Source organism: Silurus aristotelis, assembly GCF_946808225.1.
Source record: "Silurus aristotelis genome assembly, chromosome: 25".
Taxonomy (NCBI): domain Eukaryota; kingdom Metazoa; phylum Chordata; class Actinopteri; order Siluriformes; family Siluridae; genus Silurus; species Silurus aristotelis.
In genome coordinates, this window is record NC_139598.1 from 2787610 (window position 1) to 2808871 (window position 21262).

General features: G+C 41.8%; 3 protein-coding genes across 11 annotated transcripts in view; 1 reads left to right on the forward strand and 2 right to left on the reverse strand.

Annotated features, from left to right (window-relative positions):
- Positions 1-5496, reverse strand: part of spice1 (spindle and centriole associated protein 1) — a 10582-nt gene extending 5086 nt beyond the window's left edge. For 2 of the 5 annotated variants that reach the window (XM_083529102.1, XM_083529100.1), the window contains exons 1-14: positions 5373-5495; positions 4904-5134; positions 4737-4784; positions 4504-4644; positions 4101-4203; positions 3595-3713; positions 2404-2489; positions 2173-2285; positions 1971-2090; positions 1450-1709; positions 1215-1346; positions 1034-1127; positions 732-845; positions 307-599 (exon numbers count right to left, since the gene is read on the reverse strand). In XM_083529102.1, the coding sequence (XP_083385228.1) occupies positions 307-599; positions 732-845; positions 1034-1127; positions 1215-1346; positions 1450-1709; positions 1971-2090; positions 2173-2285; positions 2404-2489; positions 3595-3713; positions 4101-4203; positions 4504-4644; positions 4737-4784; positions 4904-4975 (1695 nt within the window). In that variant the 5' untranslated portion in view covers positions 4976-5134; positions 5373-5495. Of the gene's footprint in view, positions 1-306; positions 600-731; positions 846-1033; positions 1128-1214; positions 1347-1449; positions 1710-1970; positions 2091-2172; positions 2286-2403; positions 2490-3594; positions 3714-4100; positions 4204-4503; positions 4645-4736; positions 4785-4903; positions 5135-5372 lie in introns of all 5 variants that reach the window. The other 3 variants (XM_083529104.1, XM_083529103.1, XM_083529101.1) reach the window with 3 other exon arrangements.
- Positions 5497-7307: 1811 nt separating this feature from the next.
- Positions 7308-13406, forward strand: shisa2b (shisa family member 2b). Its single transcript, XM_083529108.1, has 2 exons — positions 7308-8104; positions 12302-13406. Exons 1-2 carry the CDS (start codon positions 7798-7800, stop codon positions 12853-12855), a joined length of 861 nt encoding a protein of 286 aa, XP_083385234.1. The 5' UTR covers positions 7308-7797; the 3' UTR covers positions 12856-13406.
- Positions 13407-19741: 6335 nt separating this feature from the next.
- Positions 19742-21262, reverse strand: part of atp8a2 (ATPase phospholipid transporting 8A2) — a 62681-nt gene continuing 61160 nt past the window's right edge. For all 5 annotated transcript variants that reach the window (XM_083529110.1, XM_083529109.1, XM_083529111.1 and 2 more), the window contains 2 exons: positions 20533-20624; positions 19742-20452 (listed from right to left, as the gene is read on the reverse strand). In XM_083529110.1, the coding sequence (XP_083385236.1) occupies positions 20358-20452; positions 20533-20624 (187 nt within the window). In that variant the 3' untranslated portion in view covers positions 19742-20357. The remainder of the gene's footprint in view (positions 20453-20532; positions 20625-21262) is intronic.

Consider the following 21262-nt stretch of genomic DNA (forward strand, 5'->3'; position numbering starts at 1 on the left):
CATTACTCTGTACTTTTATGTGATTGAAATGGTGATCATTACAGGTGCACTTCTGTACTTTTGCTGGTTACTTTTCTTTTTATATATATTTGTATTTACTCAATGACTTCTTAGGAACTACATTCAAAACTTCTGCTTTGGTTCTTACTACTTTTTGCCAAAGGCATTTTTTTTAACCCATTAAGTATTAGTTCACTATTTTTTGTACAGAGTTTAGTTTTAAGCTACATCTTCACTCACAAAAAAACAAAAACAAAAAAAAAACGATCACAATAGTTTGAGCTTAAGAATACTGAGCAATGTTACCTGTTGTGTGGGCTGGGGTCCAGCAGGGGGCGATGTTGGTCGATCGGAGCTGTGTGTAGGAGCGGGATGGTCGTGTCCTAGCTGAGCACGGATCACAGAGTTCTGACTGGTTAACGCCGCTATCTGCTCCAGCACGGTATCCTGGGAGAACTGGTTCAGCAGCGGGCCAGGACGAGGCAAGACGCTCTCCGGCAGACTCACAAACGAGGTTGAAGTGCGTGAGGTGTCCGAGTCACCTGGTGACCCACTTCCTGGTGTGCGAGAGTCCCCGAAGTGCAAAGATCGGGCACGTGCTGTCAGGAGTAGATCATTTGAACTTTTCTATTAGCTTCTGATGAATTATTTGCGCTAAATAATTATGATTGTTTACCTTCGCTGATTTAGAAATTGCAGCACATGGACTATTTACACCATCTAACACTCACCAGTAGGTGGCGCTCTGTTGTCTCTCTGGTGTGGAGGAGAAAGTAGCACAGCAGGTGAGATAGTGGCTGGCTCCACATGATCTCTCTCAGCAGCCTCAGGCTGGAGGCATCCACCTGCAGTCACACACACACACACACACACACACACACAATTACGACATTTGGCAGATGCCCAATACTTAGTCCATACTTATAGGCAATAAAGGTACACATTCTTTATCTTTGTAAAGCTGCTTTGAGACAATGTCCACTGTAAATAGCGCTATACAAATAAAATTTAATTGGCGTATTCTCCTCTTTACCCTGTGTGTCTGTGTCCTTTCCCAGTTCTCCCATTGTAAGGATCACCATGTCCAGCCGCTGCTCGAGTTCAGCTATCCGCTCCTGCAGGCTCACCTGTACGAGAACACCGCAACACTCAGACACACTGGACAACTCGGTTTCTGCATACAATATACTTAAAACACAAAAAAAATAGCAGACCTGTAGGCTGGCACCTTCCTCTCTCAGGGTGAGACACTCGGCTGTGAGGGCATCTATCAGGTTTCTCTGCTCCTTCATCTCCTCTTCCATCATCCTCCTCTCCTGCACCTCCTTTTTTACCTCCTCATCCTTCTGAGAGAAGAAATTATGTGATAATTAAAAAATAAATAATAAATGATAAAAAAAAAAAACGGGGATCAGACGGTTGAATCAGTGCTGATGTGCGCATCTTTACTCGTTTCAGATGACTGACGATGCGTCCCAGAGTACCAAGAAGAGCCACAGAGAAGCTAGTAAGACCTCGGCCATGCTGAAGCCCGGGGTGATCAGAGGGTCTAAGAAGCTCCTGCGGCTCCAAGCAGTCCAGCTCGGTCTCCACCTGAGCCAGCATATCCTGCAGCAGCTCCAGGCTCGACTGGTTAGCTCTCTGAGAACTAACACCTGAGGCTTCAGGAGAGCACCCTCTGGTGGTTCCGTAAGGCCTGCTCTTAGCACCTAAAAAAATTATTAGATTGGACATTATCAGATTATTCATATGGACATAAATGCATGGGTGGGAAAAAAAAGAAAGAAAGACGCGCCTGGGCATCCAAGCAGGTTATGATTTCAAGCCCTAATGACAATTGTTTTTACTAATTCATAAAATAAAATCTACTTTCTCTCTCCTTTTTTTCTCTTTTTAGAGTTTTCTCTAATCAAACCTTATGTATCTCTCTGAACATACAGCAGTAAAAGCATTGGCTTGTGCAACATTACCAGAACAAGAGGGAGGTGGGTCAGGATTGAGGATCTGGCTGACAAAAGTCGGGGGCTGCTCTGCCTCAGACGGAGGCTGCCTCGACTTCAGGCGCTGCACAGCCACAGTTGCGTTCAAAGCTTTTCCAAAAAATAAAAGAAAAGTTCTGTAAAACTTCTCAGGGACATTCAGTGAGATTCTAGTGACAGGAAGTGGTTTTACCTGCATGTTCCTCCAAGCTTGTATTACAGGGAGTCTGGGGCACGTTCTGCTGCTGTGGTTGATTAGATGTTCTCCAACCAGGGGGCTTTGCTTTACAGGTTTTTCTCTTCGTCCTATAAAACAGTCCATGAAGCTGCATAGCGACTGGCCAGGCTAGTTCTTTCCTAATAACCTGGAATTATTATAATACCAAGTACATTAATATGGAGCCTAATAATAATGAATACGGACCTGCACCTTTCACTGTTGAAGACGCTGACCGACACATCGTGATCTTCACCGTGACCTGCTGCAGAATCATCCACTTCATTTAAAGCCTGGAGAAATAAGAGATCACATCGTGCCATCCTTGTATAAAGTTAGGACTAACGTAACTATAAATGGATAGAAAGTAAATAAATAACGTTTACCATTATTAAACCACTTATGTCTAAGATGAGTACAACACAGACGTGCCGATAAAGAAATAAATCAACATTATTAGGGCTGAAAAAAATCAAAATTAAAAAAAAATCCTTCAGTCCATTTAACTAAACACAGAGCACTGTGTTTCCCCACGGACCATTATTAGTGACCCACCAAAATCTAGAGCACTTTGGGCAGGTAAACAGAGAAAACACTGCAGAAGAAAAAATGAAGGGGACAAAACAGCGAGGGGCGAGGAGAAGATTCACACCCAAGAAAATAAATGTTTCCAAAGTTTGGATAATTTCAAACTAAAACAAAGAACATTGTACAGTGCAGTTAACTTTTTAAAGTAATTTAAAATAGATTTTTATATTTTTATTTATAAACAGTGCGGTCAAAATGTCCCTCTGCAGTGGTGGTGTAGAGCAGGTAGTGGAGCACGGGCGATAAATACACAAGAAACCCCACATCACGATAGATTTAATAAATACACAGGAGTGAGAATAAGAAATGAGATTCATTAAATAAATATTTTTAAATAATCTACTTTACGTGGCCAATTTGAACACAATGTATAGGTATTTTGATGTATTATGGCAATTAAATGCACTAAATGAAATTAGTTTTCAGATATTTTTGTATGCAAGGTCAGCAATAAAAATTACAATTTTTTAAAAAAGGAAATAAAAATTACTTGTCATATTTTCTCTCTTATTTAGTGTTGCTCTTTAATAAAGAAAAATTACTTCAAAGGAATAATCGTTTTCAATTACTAAAATAATCGATAGCAGCAGCTCTAATCGTCATGCAGGTAGTTACAGTCACGCCACTTCGCATCATATCATCCCGTCTTTCAGCATTTTCCCACAACTGCATACCTCCAAGAGTTTCATTTCAAATACAGTTTGATAGAAATGTTAAATGCAATCTAACAAAAGTCTAGAATTTGATGAAACGTCTGAACCCACGAATACGCGATTCACACACAGCCGGCTGTAAATGATCTCCAGGTACCTGTTGGTCCATCAGTGAGCGGCTGAGCAGTGTCAGCTGTGTTGGCGGATCCGATTTCTGCAACACAGGAAGTTCAGAATCCGTGTCGCAGTCAGGCGCCATGGTTATGCTCGGAAAACCTGTCGCATAACCACACACACACACACACACACACACACACACACACACAATACAGACAAACTTAGAGTAGAACCTTCAAAGTCAGAGGTCCCCAAACGTCGTTTCATCCAAAATAATTTTTCCACAGAACAGATTATGTATACAGTAAGTACATTAGTAGATATTACTATTATTATTTTAATACAGAACAAGAATATAATTTATCAATGCATAGAAAATAAAAGGGACTGAAACAAATGTAGAAAATTGGCAGAAATGGTCATCTTTTAAAATGGAAATAAAATTTAAATGTAAAGGTTTTTATTCTATATGTGTGGTACCACAGGTTGGGGCCTTCTGCTTAAAGTCATTAGCTAGCAAATAGGACGAGTATAATAATGCTGTACCTTTCTGTCTGCGAGGCGCATCACCAAACAGATCCTTTACCACCGCCAGCGCTCGGTCCGATCGCGTTAGAACGTCCTGCAGCTCACAGTGATCTGAGAACACCTACAGAAACACAAATGCGTCTCATGCAGTGCAGTGATGTGTTTTAAAAGCCTATAGAAGCAATGATATAGAAGAGAGAATCCTTAGATCATCTCTGAGTTTTTCCTAATGAGAATATTATTATTGGTGGTGACTTTTAACAAATCAGACCCAGACTTCAAGGTCACAGAATTAGTGTGAATTACACTCGCTAAATTATCAGAACAAAGGGACAACAACAACAGCACGTGATGAGTCGAGGGGACGTTGAGTTTGACATGTTTGTCTTAGACACACACGGAGTCTGATGTACATGCGTACCTCTCTGAATAACCTCAGTCTAGTCTGATCAAGTCTAGGAGGGCTTGTCAGCTGAGGTTTTCTGTTTTTCAGGATTTTCTCCCTCATCTCCCAATGGGCTGCAGCTCTGTTTTGGGATCTGTGCAGGTCATGACGCCTGGACTGAAGAAGCAGAGGAGCTTTAAACAAACACACACACACACACTGAAAGCTGAAGCTTAATTCTGCAAAGCAGCTCTTTAGCAGCTCCTTACCAGTTCCTCAGCAGTACACTTGTGCACTGACAGATCATTCACGGTGCTCTGGATGAGGAACACATGAGCAACCGGGATGAGTTGAAGCACAACAACCAAGATTTTACATTTTATATTATAATAAATATTATTATGAAATATAATTAGATCAAACAATCATCACTGACCACCCATTCCTTCTTGGGAAGCGACAGTTTCTTGGCCCGAGCTGGTCTCCGGTTAATCCGCACAAACGACATATTTAATTACAGCACAAACCCCACAGGCAGCACCTTCACCAGCACCTTCACCAGCACCTTCACCTCCCCCTCCAGCTTCAGCTTCAGCTTCACCTCCACCTCCAGCTTCAGCTTCACCTCCACCTTCACGGCGCTGAGTATCACCACATCTCAAGGCTTCTTCATACACACAGAAATAAACAGAGTACCGGAATGATCCGGTATCTGAAGCTTAACCGACTTAGAAGCGACCAAAACCGCCAGCGCGCATGAGCAGCGCGAGCCTGAGTTAGCTTGCTAACTGTACTCAGCAGCCGTTTACCTGTTATACACAGATTAGCTGTAAATCTACATAGTATATTAATAATAAAAATAAAGATAAGTACTATTTCCTGTAATTAGAGAACAGTAAATGTACCTGTGCCGGTGTGGAAGGCAGGAGGGCGGATTGAATAGTTTGTTGCTATGAAGCAGACACGGTGAAATAGGCAGCAGGGTTTAAAATCCAGCGCCAGGCAGCGCGCGCTTCAAAACAAAAGTCCTGAACTTCCGCCCGATAGCAACGTTTGCGTTTATATTATAATCGAGCTTTAGCATTCAACTTTTCTTAAAAATAACATGTTAAAAATTGATTTAATAGATTAAAAACACTCTGAATTGTTAAAACATTTTTTTGAGTATATATATATATATATATATATATATATATATATATATATATATATATATATATATATATATATATATATATATATGAATTGTTAAAAAAATTTACATATATAATTTAATAATATATAATTACATATATAAGGTATATTTGACCAAAAAAATAGTCTGTGTTAGAAAACCGGTCAGGTTTCATATCTGCACTGATTTTCTATACTCTTTTTTTCCATCAGGTGGCGGTGTTGGACAAGTTACTATCCAGTACAGCTCCAATTTCCTGCTAATGAACAGGGTAATTTGTAATTTTAATCCGAAACTGGTGTCTTTCTTTCAGCAGGTGAAGCAGGAGTGGCAGCTGTTCTCCATGTAAGGCAAAGCATTCAGTCTTTCAGACCCACAACTTCGATGATCAGAGATGGCAGTTCCAAACTCAGAACTTCATCAGTGGTGTGTAAAGTGTCTTTTGGAAAGTTCTGCCTGTATTTAAGGATTAAACCCTCAAATTAAAACCTGATAGATTAAGGATTAAAAATATACCCAGTTACTAAATAACTGAGAAATGAACAGTTGACAGGCTTCTATGACCCCTTTATAATCATTATAGATTTATAAAAGATTTCTTGTCTCCTGCATGCACATTTTGTGTTTTCTAAGAGGCACATTGAGCATTTTCAAAGCATCTTCAAAGAACATTTTTAAATTGCATTAAATTCATGCATTAAATTCACATTTTCAGGTAAAGGATGCATGCTAAAAGTAAGTGTACCGCCCCATTTGATAAGGAATAGTGTAGCTCCCTCTGTTCTGAGGGTGAAAACTGCATTAATACTGTGTTCAGTGTGATGCAAATTATAAGTAAATATTGCAGCCTGGTGCATGTAGTATTGCTGCCTCACAGCTCCAGGGTCCATGTTTCACACCTGAGCTCAGGTAACTGTCTGGGTGGAGTTCCTGTGTGTGGTTCACTTATTTCTGTGTGTTTTCTCTGGATTCGTTCTACATGGTCACTTTATGTTTCTCTTACATGTGAACGTGTGTGTGTGTGTGTGTGTGTGTGTGTGTGTGTGTGTGTGTGTGTGTGTGTGTATAGTCAATTGTATTTATTTAATTGCCACGCACACTTTTTTATAGCAATAGTAAACAATTATAAATAAATAATACACTTTTACTACATTTCTAAAATGAATTTATATTAATTTATCCACCAGGCTAAACATCACTCACACACCCCTGCACATTTTAATGCCTCAAATGAATGAATGAGAAAATATTTGCCACTAAATGCCCCAGTCATGAATTCCCTGATGGCTCCTAAAGAAGCTCATGCAAAAGCTGCCCCCTGATCACCACATGGAGGTCTGAAGAGGACAGGTTCCACACAGGACTATCCAATGACACTTGTTAACTCTGGCAACTGGCAGAGCTGTAAAAAAAATCTAAAAAAAAAAAAAAAAAGGGAGGGCTAGATTGCGCATGCGCAGAGGACAACCTCCTGTCCTGGGCACCGTGTCAGAAATACCTTCAGACCATCAATGAGCTGCTCCAAGCTTGGAGAACAGCCGGAGAACCTTCTGTTGCTGGAAGATGACACTTGAGAAGTTAGTGGTAGATTTAGGAGTGCTTGAGGGAAGGTAGAAAAAGATCTCAGTGGATTGGAGAAACTAAAGTGGAGTGGTGAAGAGAAAAAGGGGGGATTTGGTAAGAACGTGCGCGGAGTTTGAGTGGGTACATTACACACCAGGAGTCCGTGTTGGGTTCGCTGTGTCTCGGGGGGAAGACATTTGAGAAGCGCGTATTGGAGGGGACACACACACACACACACACACACACACCCCACAGCAGTTTGCAGCTATGGATGGATGCACAACTTTTTGCCAGAAGTTTTGAACACTGGATTTTCTTTGTTTGATGCCTTATTATTAAAAAAAAAAAAAAAAAACCCACACCATCTTGAAGATGCGGCAGGCTTTTATCCAGACTCATGCCAACCTGCTGGAAGTCTCATGACACATCTTGTGGATCTACTGATTTGGATAAACCCGCAGTGTGTTTACGGATCTAGACATTTTTTACCTCTCCGACAAATGACCGACACTTTTGTAAAGTTCTGTCTCAGCGTCCTGATCAATCCTTCAGCAGATCACCAAGTTCTTCTGTAAAGCCGTAACCGCGGCAGCATGCGCAACGCGCCGGGGTTCCCCATGTTCCTGGCGGTACTCCTGACCGTGTTAACGGTGATGGACGTGAAGGCGAGCGGGGAGTACTGCCACGGCTGGCGGGATCCGCAGGGCGCATGGAGGGACGGCTTCCAGTGCCCTGAGCGCTACGACGCCGCCGAGGCGATCATCTGCTGCGGCAAGTGCGAGCTGCGTTACTGCTGCTCCAGCACCGAGGCGAGGCTCGACCAGGGCACCTGTGAAAACGACAAGAGGGGCAAAGAGGAGCCGGGGGCGGGCCACGAGGAGGGCAAAAACTCCGGCGCAGGTAAACGGGAGCGCATGTCAACCAGCATTACTTTTATTATGCGTAAAAGCGCACAATAAGAAACACACATTTCCAGAATCAATATAATAGTCAGAGCTTTCTTTTTAATATATTGTTTTTATTTTATACTATATTCATCTGCATTCACCAAAAAAAGAAACAAATGATACATTTGTTTTAAGAGAAGTTGCAGATCTGTTTTCACTTTAGAATATGCCAGGATAGATGATTCATGTTGCAGGCCACTGACAGATCTGTCAGGAATGTAAGTCAGGGGTGGCAATGGGGTGGCAGGGGTGGCAATGGGGTAACGACTTATTTCTGGCCACCCATATAACCCTACCTTTGACACCACTGTTCACATGTTGATGTAGTGAATAATTATATTGTAAAAAATAATAAAAAGGTGACCAGGAATATGAAAGAAACCTGGAAACACGTATTTCCATATAAGGACAGATATTGCAAGCTACTGATGTCTATAATAAATCTATGAAATGCTGATGCGTTTTTTTCAAAGGATGAAATCAATTTAAAAGGAATAAAATCTCGCATCCAAATCACCAATGAGAACATTTTCTAATGCAGTAAGGAATTTCATGTCAGTTTATTTATAACTGTTCAGGGCTTAAAAAGGTTGTGTACTTCTCTACCTAGTTAATATAAATTGCAAGTTGTGATTAGGATACATATATTAATGATCAGGCTATTAAATTAAATATCTACTGTAAAACTAGTAGTTTGAACACCAATAGTCTATAAAAAAAACCCAGCCAATTTGTCCAACCTTCTGTTTGGATCTGTTGGAGAGATATCGAATCGTTAAGTTCACTTAATAAAGTAGTTTGATCACTGCCTCATCCTCACTGATATCTGCACACAGCTTGTCCTTTGTCTTCAGCGAGACTCAGCAGCACTGCTAAATCACGTCCTGTATGGCCCTGATTGCTTTAACTCTGTAAGGTTTAGTGCAAACTCTAAAGCCTGGACGACGGAGTAACGTATCTTTTATGAAACTTGTGCGAAAGCTTGGAGGCCCTCAGGGGTTTCTAAAGCTTCCTTCAATAGAAAGGAAGTCAGGTGTTTGGTTTCATGCATCTAGGAGAGAAAATTAAAAGGAGGTCTCTATCCGTCATATTGCATCCTTTTCTAACAGTACAATAGTGTTCGACTGTGACAGCTGCCATTGAATTGGTCTGCGCCTTGGCAGTGCTGCCACACAATGTTCTGTTCCAGCTCAGTCATGGATTTCAAAATAGGATTCCCTTCCAGTTCAGCCTGAACTGTAACTCTGCACTGTATCTGTGACTTTGCCAAATGAATGCACATCTGTTAGCTTTCTACTTGATGGGCAGGGTGGTAAACTTTCAGCCATAGAAGAAGCTTCTCGATCAGAATCTGTATTTGTAACTTAAAAACAACACATGAGAATGCAGAAGCAGTAGCTCAACGGAAGGTCATGAGTTTACATCCCAGAACTACTACACTGCCACCGCTGGGCTCTTGAGCAAGTCCCTGACCAGCAAGTCCAAACTGCTCAGTTATAAAAATGGTTTAAATGTAAGTTGCTCTGAATAAAGGCGTCTGCCAAATACCATAAATGTTAATGTAAATGAAAAGCAGAGGCTGGTGAGGGAACAATGGTATTAGCTGCTGTAATGTAACTGATAACACGAACAAACTTGCCTGTTGGACATTCCATGTGAGACGATGTAAGTATAAAACTTAAAAAAGCCTATATTTATAAAAAAATTTGAAACTAGGCAAATAATTGTAGGATGTGCGCAATAAAACACTTCAGTTCTTTCTGTTTTAGCGAATAAATTCGATACACCGACCTAACATTGATTATTCTCCAGTAATAGCATGTTGCGTCATGGTGTTTTCTTTCCTTAACTAGACCTATGGGTGTTCATTCAGCACTGATGATTTTGTTGCAGGATTCTATCCTTCCCAGCACCTTCATTAATAGCCCACTTGGGAGGAAATGTAAAATCTGGCCTGGCAGCATTGCAAGCCTAGAAAGTAAACCCGGTCAGTTCACGTACACAAATGGCAAATTGTCCTTCGTGGTTATTATTAGCCGACTTTGCTCGCGTGATGCACTGTGAGAGGATCCAGTTCGGACTTGACTGGATTTCCATAGCGACAGCGCTACTCACCTTGCGTGTTCATAAACAACGGATTATGCCGGAGGCACAAAAAAACACTTTCCGAGCGTGAAATGGATGTCTGGCGGCTTCGCTTTGGGCTTTTTTTTCTGAGTGCTTAAAGTGCTGCTTGGAGAAATCTTAGAAATCCCTATCAACAGTGAAGTTTTAGGAACAAAATTTAACTTCTAGACCAATGTGTCTAGCTCTCCAGTCAGGGTGCTGTGTCACGAAAACTAGCCGGTTCACCTTTTTTGTCCTTGAAAGTAGGGATTAAGCAGGTCTGATATAAGCAGGAGAAATGCTATACACCGCCAAAACCCCACAATTAACATTTCAAACTATGCACTTGCATCGAGTTGCACTTTTAAATGCTCTGGATGTTTATGCAACACAAAGGATTCTTGGCCTGAAATCCATAGTCAACATTCAGCTTCGCTTTCTCATTAGGACTTCTTCACAAATCTCCTTTCTCCTTTATTTCTGCTAACAACAGCGCTGAGAAACGTGAACTGGTGAGCTTGTAGTTTCATAGTGAAGGGGAATCACCCGACCAAACTGAAGACAGCTGCGGTCTAAGACCCTGGGATCTTGACACGATGTCTGGCTCTGCAACCGCTGCTCCAAGCTGAACAAAAATGCAACAGGTGTGCACTCGTATTAAAAGAAAGTACCTTATTAAAAGCCCAGAAAAGGTCACGAGGTGTGAACACATACTGAATCTTTATATACAGATTTTAAATTCCAAAGCCACACTATACAGACAAACGCTTATGATCACATGACCATTGAATTCATAAGCACTTTTTGAACATTCCATTCCATGTTTAATCTCTGTTTGCTCTTATAATAAACTCCAGTCTTCTGAGAAGATGTTTCACTAGATTTAAAAATGTGTGCTTGAAAAGATTTAGTCACACAAAGATGTTAAGTAAAGTCAGATAATGATGTAGGTGAGGTGAGAAGGCCTGGGGTGCAGTCACCGCTCACATTCATCCAAATAGGGTTGAGGTCAGAGAACTATAGTAGGCTACTCAAGATCTTCCACTCCAAACCATTTACAGCATGAAGCTTGCTTTGTGCTTTGTGCATTTTCAGGCTGGAACAGGTTTGGGTCTTATTGTACAAGTGAGGGGAAAATGTATTGCTCCCACATCCAAAGATACACAATTGTCAAGTGTCTCAAAATCTTTGTCTGTGTAGTCTATATTATTTAAATTTACAAATACACAGTCCAATACAAGTTTAATTAACAGGTTTGGACGTTGTGGCCTTGCTCGTGGAATGATATTATCTTCAAAACCAGATTCTGACTAGCATGAAGCCTTTACTGCTAACCCCAATTCTGTTTAGAGCTCTAAAATACAATCCATTCAACCTAGCCATGTGCATGCCGAATTCACTTGTTTTTTTGCACATTCTGCTGTAAGAGCATAGCTAAAGCTGAATCCTTTTTTCACAGCCCATGCAAAGCTTGTTTACATGGTTATAACAGAGGATATGTATACTAATCGCACACTAACACAAGAACAAACGAGACTAACGATCACTAGCATTTGCACAAATGCACTGTGACAACAAGGTCAGAAAGGTCGCAGCAGTATGTGGTTGATTAGAGCTGATCAAAACATTGCTAATAACTGCTAATGAGCAACTCTGAACCCCCTGGAGACACATCAAGGCCATGTCTCTTCACTGTCTTGTTCACACTCATGTTCACCTGTGAGCCATGTATCCTATTGATTTGACATGTGGCTGCACATGAAAAGTGACTGATGGACACTTTTTCGCTTGTTTCGTTTGTTTGAGAAAATCTGATGTGGTTGTGAAGGCTTCATTACAGTCGCCCAGTGAGCAGGTGTAAAGTGGCAACGTTAATGAAATTGCAAATAACATGTTTGAATTGCAGCACTGGAACATCAGTTTTTTCACATATATATACAAATCAATGTGCCAGACATTGTTAAAGGTTAAATGTTTATCAGTTTTTCACTATACTCAAGATTGTAACCATCTTTGCCCTTTCTCTGTCTGGCTTCCATTGTAGTGCCCATCTACGTGCCTTTCCTGATCGTTGGGTCAGTCTTCGTGGCGTTCGTCTTGCTCGGCTCAGTGGTCGCTGTATGCTGCTGCCGTTGCCTTCGACCCAAACAAGAGCCTGCTTCTGGTGGACGTCTCCTGGAATCCATCCCAATGATGACCTCAAGGGGCTCCTCCTCCCGCCAGTCGAGCACAGCCACCTCGTCCAGCTCTTCAGCCCCACCTGCCACCACTCGCCCTATCCCCGGCCCTGCTCCCGCCCCCATGTTGCGCGCACAGGCCTCGTGCTGCCTGCCGCCAGACGCCAGCGTCTACGTCAACATGCCCACCAACTTCTCCGTGTTGAACTGCCAGCAAGCGACACAGATCATGCCCCACCAGGGTCAGTTTCTGCATCCTCAATACATAGGTTATGCCCACCCTGTCTCACCCACCCCAGCCTTCCTGGACCCTACGCAGGGCGCCTACAGGCCACTGCAGTCTCCATATCCTCAGCCCACGAGTGTAACAAGCGTAACAAGTGTGAGCGGAGAGCCAAAGCATCCGTCTGTGACTATATGAGAGGCTTTTTGTATGTCTTTGTCACACAATGGAGAAGCAAGAAGGAAAGTCACGAGGACCCTGAATTCCTGGGTCAGTTCTGGGCCAGGCACAGCGTTATGTGTGTGTTATGTGTGCTGCAGACAGTGTGTGTGCTGTGTTTGAGTTGAGAAGACAGCCATCCACTCTGCATGCTCCAAAGATTAGCACACATCATGGAGAAAGTGGACCCTGTGTAAATGTGGTCTCCTTAGGTGCCTGTCCCATTATTTCATAAAATGCTTTCTCCAGGCATCTTCATTAAAGTGGTACAACAATGTCCATCTTAGGTACGGTCTCTTGTAGAACAAAACCCACTTATTGCACGATGACTGAAGCCACTACTCCATCGGTGGCTACTCCTCACCTAAAAGTGTCCCCAACCTTGCCCTCATTTTGAATGATTTTAAAAGTTTTGTTTTTGACTGGATTTTTTGACAACAAAAATTTCTTCAGAGAAAACCTGAATAATCCTAATATAATGTATTATTTTTTTGGTTTGAGAATTTAAATAAAAAGAAATACCAATCTCACATGACCTGACCTGTTTTTATTTTTTACCCGATTAGCTTGACTTGAATAAATAGTTAAATAAATAATATAGCAAGCTGTTTGTATTTACAAAAAAAATGTGTGTAAACATAAATGTCACAAAAAAGTTAATGAAATTGTCTCACCTGGATGGATACCGGCGTAAGTTTATTTGCCAATTAATTGAAGTTGATGCTAATTGGAATTAATTGCTGTGTTAGCTGGCTTTTTTTTTTAGTAATAACTTAGCACATCTGAGGTAAATGTTACTATTCTTGGCAATTATATCTTGCTTCGGTTGTTGCTTTTCCTCTTGAATGCCTGTTATAAAGCTTCAACAGGTAAATCCTAGTTTACTTGTTAGCCATTACTTGTAAGTTTTAGCTAGCTTCCAGTGCCCTAGCGACAATATTTTTGTGTTTAGTTACAGGAACAGAAAAGTTTAACATGCAAAAAAAGCAAATTCACAAGTTTCATTTAAAATGCATCATATGTTTAAACTGCACCGACAGAGCTGTTAATTTTATAGAAAGAAACCAATGGCTGCCAGATGGTCTTCACATTACACATGACATCATTTCTGCAACGAGTTGGTGCCATAACCCTGTCTCTGTGAGCGTGTGAGCCTGTGAATATTTGCATCATAGTCAGTGTAGCATGCGGGTGTGTGCATAAACTTGCAGAGTGTGTATGTATATGTGTGTGTGTGTGTGTATGTCTCTATGTATGAGGTATATGTAGTGTGTAATGGGAATCACAGGTTGTGTGATGTGAAAAGCAGCCCAGGCTCCGTTGTACATTTAAACTTTAATGAAGTGAGCCCGAGACACAGACTGTGACGCTCCGCCCCCACCCAGTCAATTCTCTAAACGCAAAACACACACATTCTCGTGCACCTAAGCGCTCTCGCTGTGGATAACACACTAAAGGCACTGTCCCTGTGCCAGGATACATACCAAAAAAAATAGAGAGAATGTACATTTCAAAGAAAAGTGTGTATATGTGCGTGCATGTGAAACGGTTTGATTCGCTCTGTGCCTCAATATAGCTGAGATCGGTGGTCTTCAGAAGGCAGCCGACTTTATTATGCAGTAAAACTCTCTGCCAACCCTTACCCCTTCACTAGTTGCTTTTGTGAAAGAGGTGTGTGTGTGTGCCACATTCTCATTCGGTATGTTAGCATAAGGTGCCCTGGATCAGCACCAAAAGGGTCCTGCGTATTTCATTTGGAGTGGGATTCTTGGACACGTTTGGAGCCAGACGATCTGCCAAAAAAGAGCTTTGCACAGAATTAGTGTCCGTATTAAAGCAATACAACTGCACTTTTCAGCTCAGCCATATTTCTCCCACAATATATGAGATTTCTGCGGTTTTTCAACTCAAGAAATTTTCCTGAATACAAAGACAAAGAACAAACCCAAGTGGTCTAGACACAATGGAAGTCTAAGGGCAGTTGTCAAATAGTAGTCAGAAAGATGATGTCTGGATGAAATGAGCACAAAATAAAGTCCAGCACTGAAGCAAAGTGGTGTTACTCACACAATTTTCCTGAAGGCATTGGTATGTGGTGTGCATCATCAGACACCGCACAACTTCAAAAGTAACTTCATAAATACCTTTTCTTATAAAACTAGTCGCATTGTTGAAAGAAAAAATTTGACCAAGCACATGCTGACGATTGACTGAGGGATTCTTAAAAAAACTGAAGAAAAATTGATTTCAGGAACATTTTCATTTAAATTAATTTAGCACCTGCCCTAAAACTTCTATTATATGGGTTACACCTTCTTAATCCTGAACACCAGCTCATAGAGATATCTATTATAACTACACATTTGGATACAATTAACAGAATATACATGATTATCAGCAAAATTATTTTCTTTTAAACAAAGACTAAAGCTCAGGGTTAAACATCTGATCCCAAGTCAGCGTGAACTGGGCTGCCCTTAGACGAGGACCGGACTCTCAAAACGTTCCTGCAGAAGAAAAAACAAACCGAGCCGCAAAACATCTTTTAACCTTCATCACAGAGGAGTTCATGGACTTGCTAAGACCCGTTCCATGTCCATGCTGCGTTCAATAACGCGTGCGAGTGATAAGGTGTTTATTTTGAACCGAATGTCTTCCTGACTCTCTCTGCGTGAACTGGTTCCTTTTTTCGTTTGAAATGTGTTATTGATAATAAACATGGCAGAGTGTGGCAGCTTGCCTGGAAGTTGTTTTTGACTCGCTCTGTCAGCGGCATGTCCTCAACTTATATATGTAGGCTTGTGTGTACGTTACCGCTACGTAAAACCGAACGACCTCGAGGTCAGTTTTCAGTGTGTCTGTGTATAAATTCGTTCTCCACATGAAAATCTTAGAGGATACAGCAGGAGTACTGTGGTACTTGGCTCATTGGCCCACCCTGTGTATTTAATACTGTTGTCCAGTGTGTCAGATTATATCTTTCAGCTAAAAGATGTAAGTCTTCAATCTGCAGCAGTTTCCATACCTCCACACTGAGCAAACACACCTCAGCAGGGTTCGCCTCACTTAGCTACATAGCTACGTAGCTACATTTGTGCTATTAAAGATCTTATATCCTTTGTCCTCGGTCCTAAACACCTCCTTATCGCTAATCGCCTCTCCTAATAAAAAATGATAATAATAATTGAAACAAACTGTACACACACACACACACACACACACACAAACACTCTGTCAAATATCTCCAAAGCAACACAAGCTGCTTTTCCGTATAGAAAAGCGAAACACAAGTTATTAGCTACAATACAGCTATATCAGGGTAATGCTAACTGTAGTAAGTGTAATAGTAGCTGTAGGGAGTCTGTTTGTGCTCATTTACCAACACATCTGAGGTAAATGTTGATATTCCAGACAAATTTGCGCTACTTTTGTTGCCCCTGAGCCTTTTCAAAGTGTGTTTTATGGGCTGCACAAGTGTTCTTGGTATAAGAGTAGGAACAATGAAATGATCAATTTTTGCCTACTCAGCTCTGAAATGCAGCCACAGTTTTTGCCTCACCTTTCCCACAGTAACAAAATCAAAAGTCAAAGGTCTAGAAATGGCCTAGAGCAGGGGTCACCAGCCTTTTTAAAACTGAGAGCTACTTCTTGGTTACCATTAATGTAAAGGGCTACCAGTTTGATACACACAGTTTTCAGATTTAGGCTACTCATGTGGTCCTTGCGGGCTACCTGGTGGCCACGGGCACCACGTTGGTGACCCCTGGCCTAGAGAGTGTTAAAAGTAACTCTCTCACACACACACACACACACACACACATACACACACACCATAGTAGACCCTCAGCTACATTCCCAATTTCGCAAATACATGATATCAGAAACCATGGCAATAATAATAATAATAATAATGATAATAATAATAATAATAATAATATTCTGTATCCAGAAAGTAAAGGGCGTCTGAATTTTTGGCACACTCCACAGCTGGAGAGTGGGGACAGCTGGGAGGAAAGTGGAGAGGACGTTTGAGGAGACTTTGGACAGAGCTGAAATGGATCTGTGTGGCCCCTGCTGAGGTGGAACGGATCACTGAAGGAATGGATTCCCCATTTCGGAGGCGCTGGAGCAAGACGTAGCTGGGTGTGATCCAGAGGCTGGGCGTGTACTTCCCAGCACTGAGCCAATGGGGACAGGACAAAGGGACATCACACACACACACACACACACACACACACACACACACACACACACACACACACACACACACACACACACACACACACAAATGCCAGTTCTATTTGAGCATTCATATTCAATTTCATTTCTATCAATGTGATTATTAGAACTCAAGTACACATTTTGCACTGCTTGAAATTCATCTGAGCAAGAGAGATCAACTCTGTGGTCTACACCCTTAATTTCACACTTCCCACACACACACACACACACACACACACTTTCTCTTCTCAGCACACAGATGTACAGTGTCTTCTTTGGACAACGTCCAAGTTCAAAGCAGTGCTTACAACAAACTTAAGAGCTGCACGTCATATCAACACGTTCTCGTCCGTAATTTTAACATGTCAACATCTCACACTCGTCTTATTTCCTTGCAAACGATAAAGTAAAGCAACAGATAATATTGTAACAAACAAGATCAAAAATATATATCAGTGCAATACAGAATCTACAAGCTCACCAACCCACACTGATCTTACCGGAATATTCATTGTCCAAGGGAAGGCGCTGGATCTGACCCAAGTTCTTTCTATAACCCTTTCCTTCACCTCTAACCCACACACATTTTGTACAACACACCAAGAAAAAGCTGGGTCAGATCCAATCCACCCTGTGGATTTTTTCGGGAATTTATTTGTCATGAGACTATTCTCTTAATGTTTATTAAACTATCCAACCAGGTTTGCTTCAAAGTTTCGACATACACTATTGGGACAAAAGTATTGGGACACCTGAGTTTTCCAGCCATATGTGGTTCTTCCCCAAACGGTTACCACAAAGCCGAAGGCACACAATTGTATAGAATATCCTTGAATGCAGTGGCATGAAATATTTACTTCACTCAAACTTTGAGACCCAAACCTGTCCCAACATGACAGTACCCCTGTGCACAAAACCAGCTCCATGGGTTGGAGTGGAAGATCTCCTGCTATAGAGATCTGACCCTCAACTCTTTTGGGATGAAAATAAATGCTGCATCAGTACCTGACTTTACTACCATCCTGAATGAATCTCACACAAATCTCCACAAAATCTAGTGGAACAACTTCCCAGACGTGTGGAGCTTATTATAACAGCAAATGAAAACTACATGTGGAATGGGATGCTCAATAGGAAGCACATAAACATCTTATGCTCAGGTGCCCACAAACAATTGTCCATATACAGTAGCTAGCAATGGAGGAAAATCACAAACTATTAAAAAAGCCCTGAGATAGATGCTAAGGGACGTAAACTTAAAAAAATGAATCATTCTCATAAATCATTTGCATAAAATTGGGAAATCTTGTGTACTTTGATAGACAGCAAATAGTTCAAGGAAGAAGAAGAAGAAAAAGAATAACAAAGACAAGGTTTTCGAAGAGAAAGACATAGAGACACAAGTTTGTTCAGCAGAAAACAGGCAGAGTGGAAAACGCTACGAAGCCAGACACAACCCTTGCAGCCAGAAAGAGAGAGAGAGAGAGAGAGAGAGAGAGAGAGAGAGAGAGAGAGAGAGAGAGAGAGAGGGGGGGGGGGGACATGAGAAGAATGATGATCCCAAAAAAGGTGGAGAAAAGACATGTGTGTGTGTGTGTGTGTGTGTGTGTGTGTGTGGGAGTTGAGTGTGTTTGTGTAGCTCCACACTGAGTGAGGGTTCTGCCTCAGTGCCATCTCTGTATTCTTTGGCAGAGAGGCTGTGATGGTGGGTGGAGGGAGTATTCTGTGTGTGTGTGTGTGTGTGTGTGTGTGTGTGTGTGTGTGTGTGTGTGTATGAACTTGCAGGAGGTCAAGCTGGGCTATGGTTCTGCATCTGTCAGTTTTATACACACACACACACACACACACACACACACACACACACACACACACACACACACACACACACACACACACACACACACAGAGACACTTGAAGGGTTAAGGTTTTGGTGCTTACGGGATATTAGCTATTGTTAGCATAGAACTGTAGTAAGATGTTTTACTGTATCTATCAGCTGTAGGTTTAACTAATTTTTATTTGTAGAGATCTTTCAACAATAGACATTGTCTCAAAGCAGCTTTACAGAGACAAAGAAGTTATAAAGTTGTATAAAAGAGTGCAGAAGTTTAGAGCATGTAAGTTTGTTTCTTATGTGCGAGTTAGTGGGCAATGAAGCAAAAAAAACTCTGAGGTGGCATGAGGACGAAACATTGGGAGGAACCAGACTCAAAAGGTAAACCGTCCTCATCCTCAACATCAAATGTCCATTCATTACATTTATTTTCAGACTTTGGGGCATTCATTTGTCAGAAAGTTCACAGAACATGGAAATATATATTTTTTTAATGAAATTGACATGATGGTGGATAAGCCACACCCCCAATAATGTATTTGGACTTAAATCGAAAAATGTAAATGCTTTTGAACCAATAGTGAATCCTTGCCCTGACTAATCAGATGTTGCTAGGCAACGGTACTCAGTGAGTAGAGTGCAGAGTCACTATAATGTACAGAAATTCCAGTTCTCTCTTTTGATTGGTCGACTAAGTAAAACAATTGGGATTGCTGTCACTCAGTCATTTCAGAATAAAAAAAACCCATGTGTTGAATGCACACAGAAACACACACACACACACACACACACACACTGGAGAAAAGGAATTCTTTAAGGTTTATGTTTAATGTTTATTTTCGAAAGCTCCTCCTGCATTGCACTGATGATGACGGACAAGCCGAAGTCCAGATTCAAAGAAACAGAAATCACACACATACACACACACACTCGCACACAAACACACGCACACTCACAGAGTAACAGTAGGACAAACACATACATTAACACACATACACGCATTTGTATACACACATGCATGACGACATCCACAGGGCTGTTTACCGCAGTGTGATAAATACAGACAGAAACATCAGTGTCTCTGGTTTCCATGCTTCAAGTCTGGATGCTGATTGGCTCTTCCTTCCCGTCCTTCACAGCATGGCACATTCTGACTGGCCGTTTACTTTTTGCACTTTTTTCCCTTCATATTTGTTCAATCCCCTCACCGCCCCCACCGCCCCTGTCCCCACCCACTTTTAACCCATAGTCACATCTGGTCTGAAAAGGCTTGGTAAATGTTTAGCGAGGCCCTGGCGCGTTATAGGCCTAGTCCACGTCAGTCCGGTTTCTCCAGTAAGGCCACAGCAGGCTCTCGTGGGATGAAAATGTCCCTTAAATAATATAGTCTCAGCTGCCGCTTTGGCAGTTGTATTACCGATGTAGCTACAGGCTGGGCCGCTGGCGGGTAGTGTCATAAGAACGCACTACCTGGGATTGGGACACAACCCCGTGCTCTTCCTGGGAAAATGCATAGCCATCTGCGGAGAACAACACAAACAATCGTTACTTTTCTCCACCTGACACTTTACAATCCCAAATTTTTCTGCGTGACACTCACGTGAGACGGTCTGCTGCACGGAGCTGGAGCGCCCCACGCTGGACGGTGTCTTCCTAAACACCCGGGTCAGCAGGTGGGCACGCTCATTCAGACTGGACAGAGACAGAGACAGAGAGAGAAGTTAATGATCAGTTTGAATGCACAATGGTTTACCAATTTGCCAAATAAAGGGTTCACACTCAGAGATCAAAACACAGCAAAGGAAAAAAGTCTAAAAACGGCTTTTAAGGACGCAGATTTAACGTGTGACCGACCGTGACATTTGGTCCAGGATTTAGCGTTAACCAGCGTCCATAAAAGCAGGCCAAGGTGACCGACAGTTTAAAGATTAAACCCACAGGGCAAGACACGGCACAGGGCAAGGAAATGACTGGCAGACTTTACCACCAATCCTCAACAGCAAATTCCTCAAAGTCATAGGCTTCAATGCAAACACTTTGTATATAAAACTGTAGATTCAATTGATCAGAATTGATCACCCTGAACACACACTCATACTCATGCTACTGCCTTGGAAAGTTCTCGTCTCCTCGGGCAGCATTTGTACCTGAAAAGGAATCTCAAATCTGGGCCAACAGGATGCTCAGGAGTTTAGCACACACTCGTTAGTCTTGCTCACAAAAACAGAGTTAAGCTGGCACTCTCTGTTCACATGTAGAGCAATTGGCAGACACCTCTATCCAGAGATTTAGCAAGGCCCTTAGCAGTTACTGGGATTTGAACTCATCAG

Coding starts and splice junctions, on each gene's coding strand:
- shisa2b (XM_083529108.1), top strand. CDS start 7,798: ATGCGCAACGCGCCGGGGTTCCCCATGTTCCTGGCGGTACTCCTGACC. Junction 8,105..12,301: donor GGGCAAAAACTCCGGCGCAG/GTAAACGGGAGC, acceptor CTTCCATTGTAG/TGCCCATCTACGTGCCTTTC.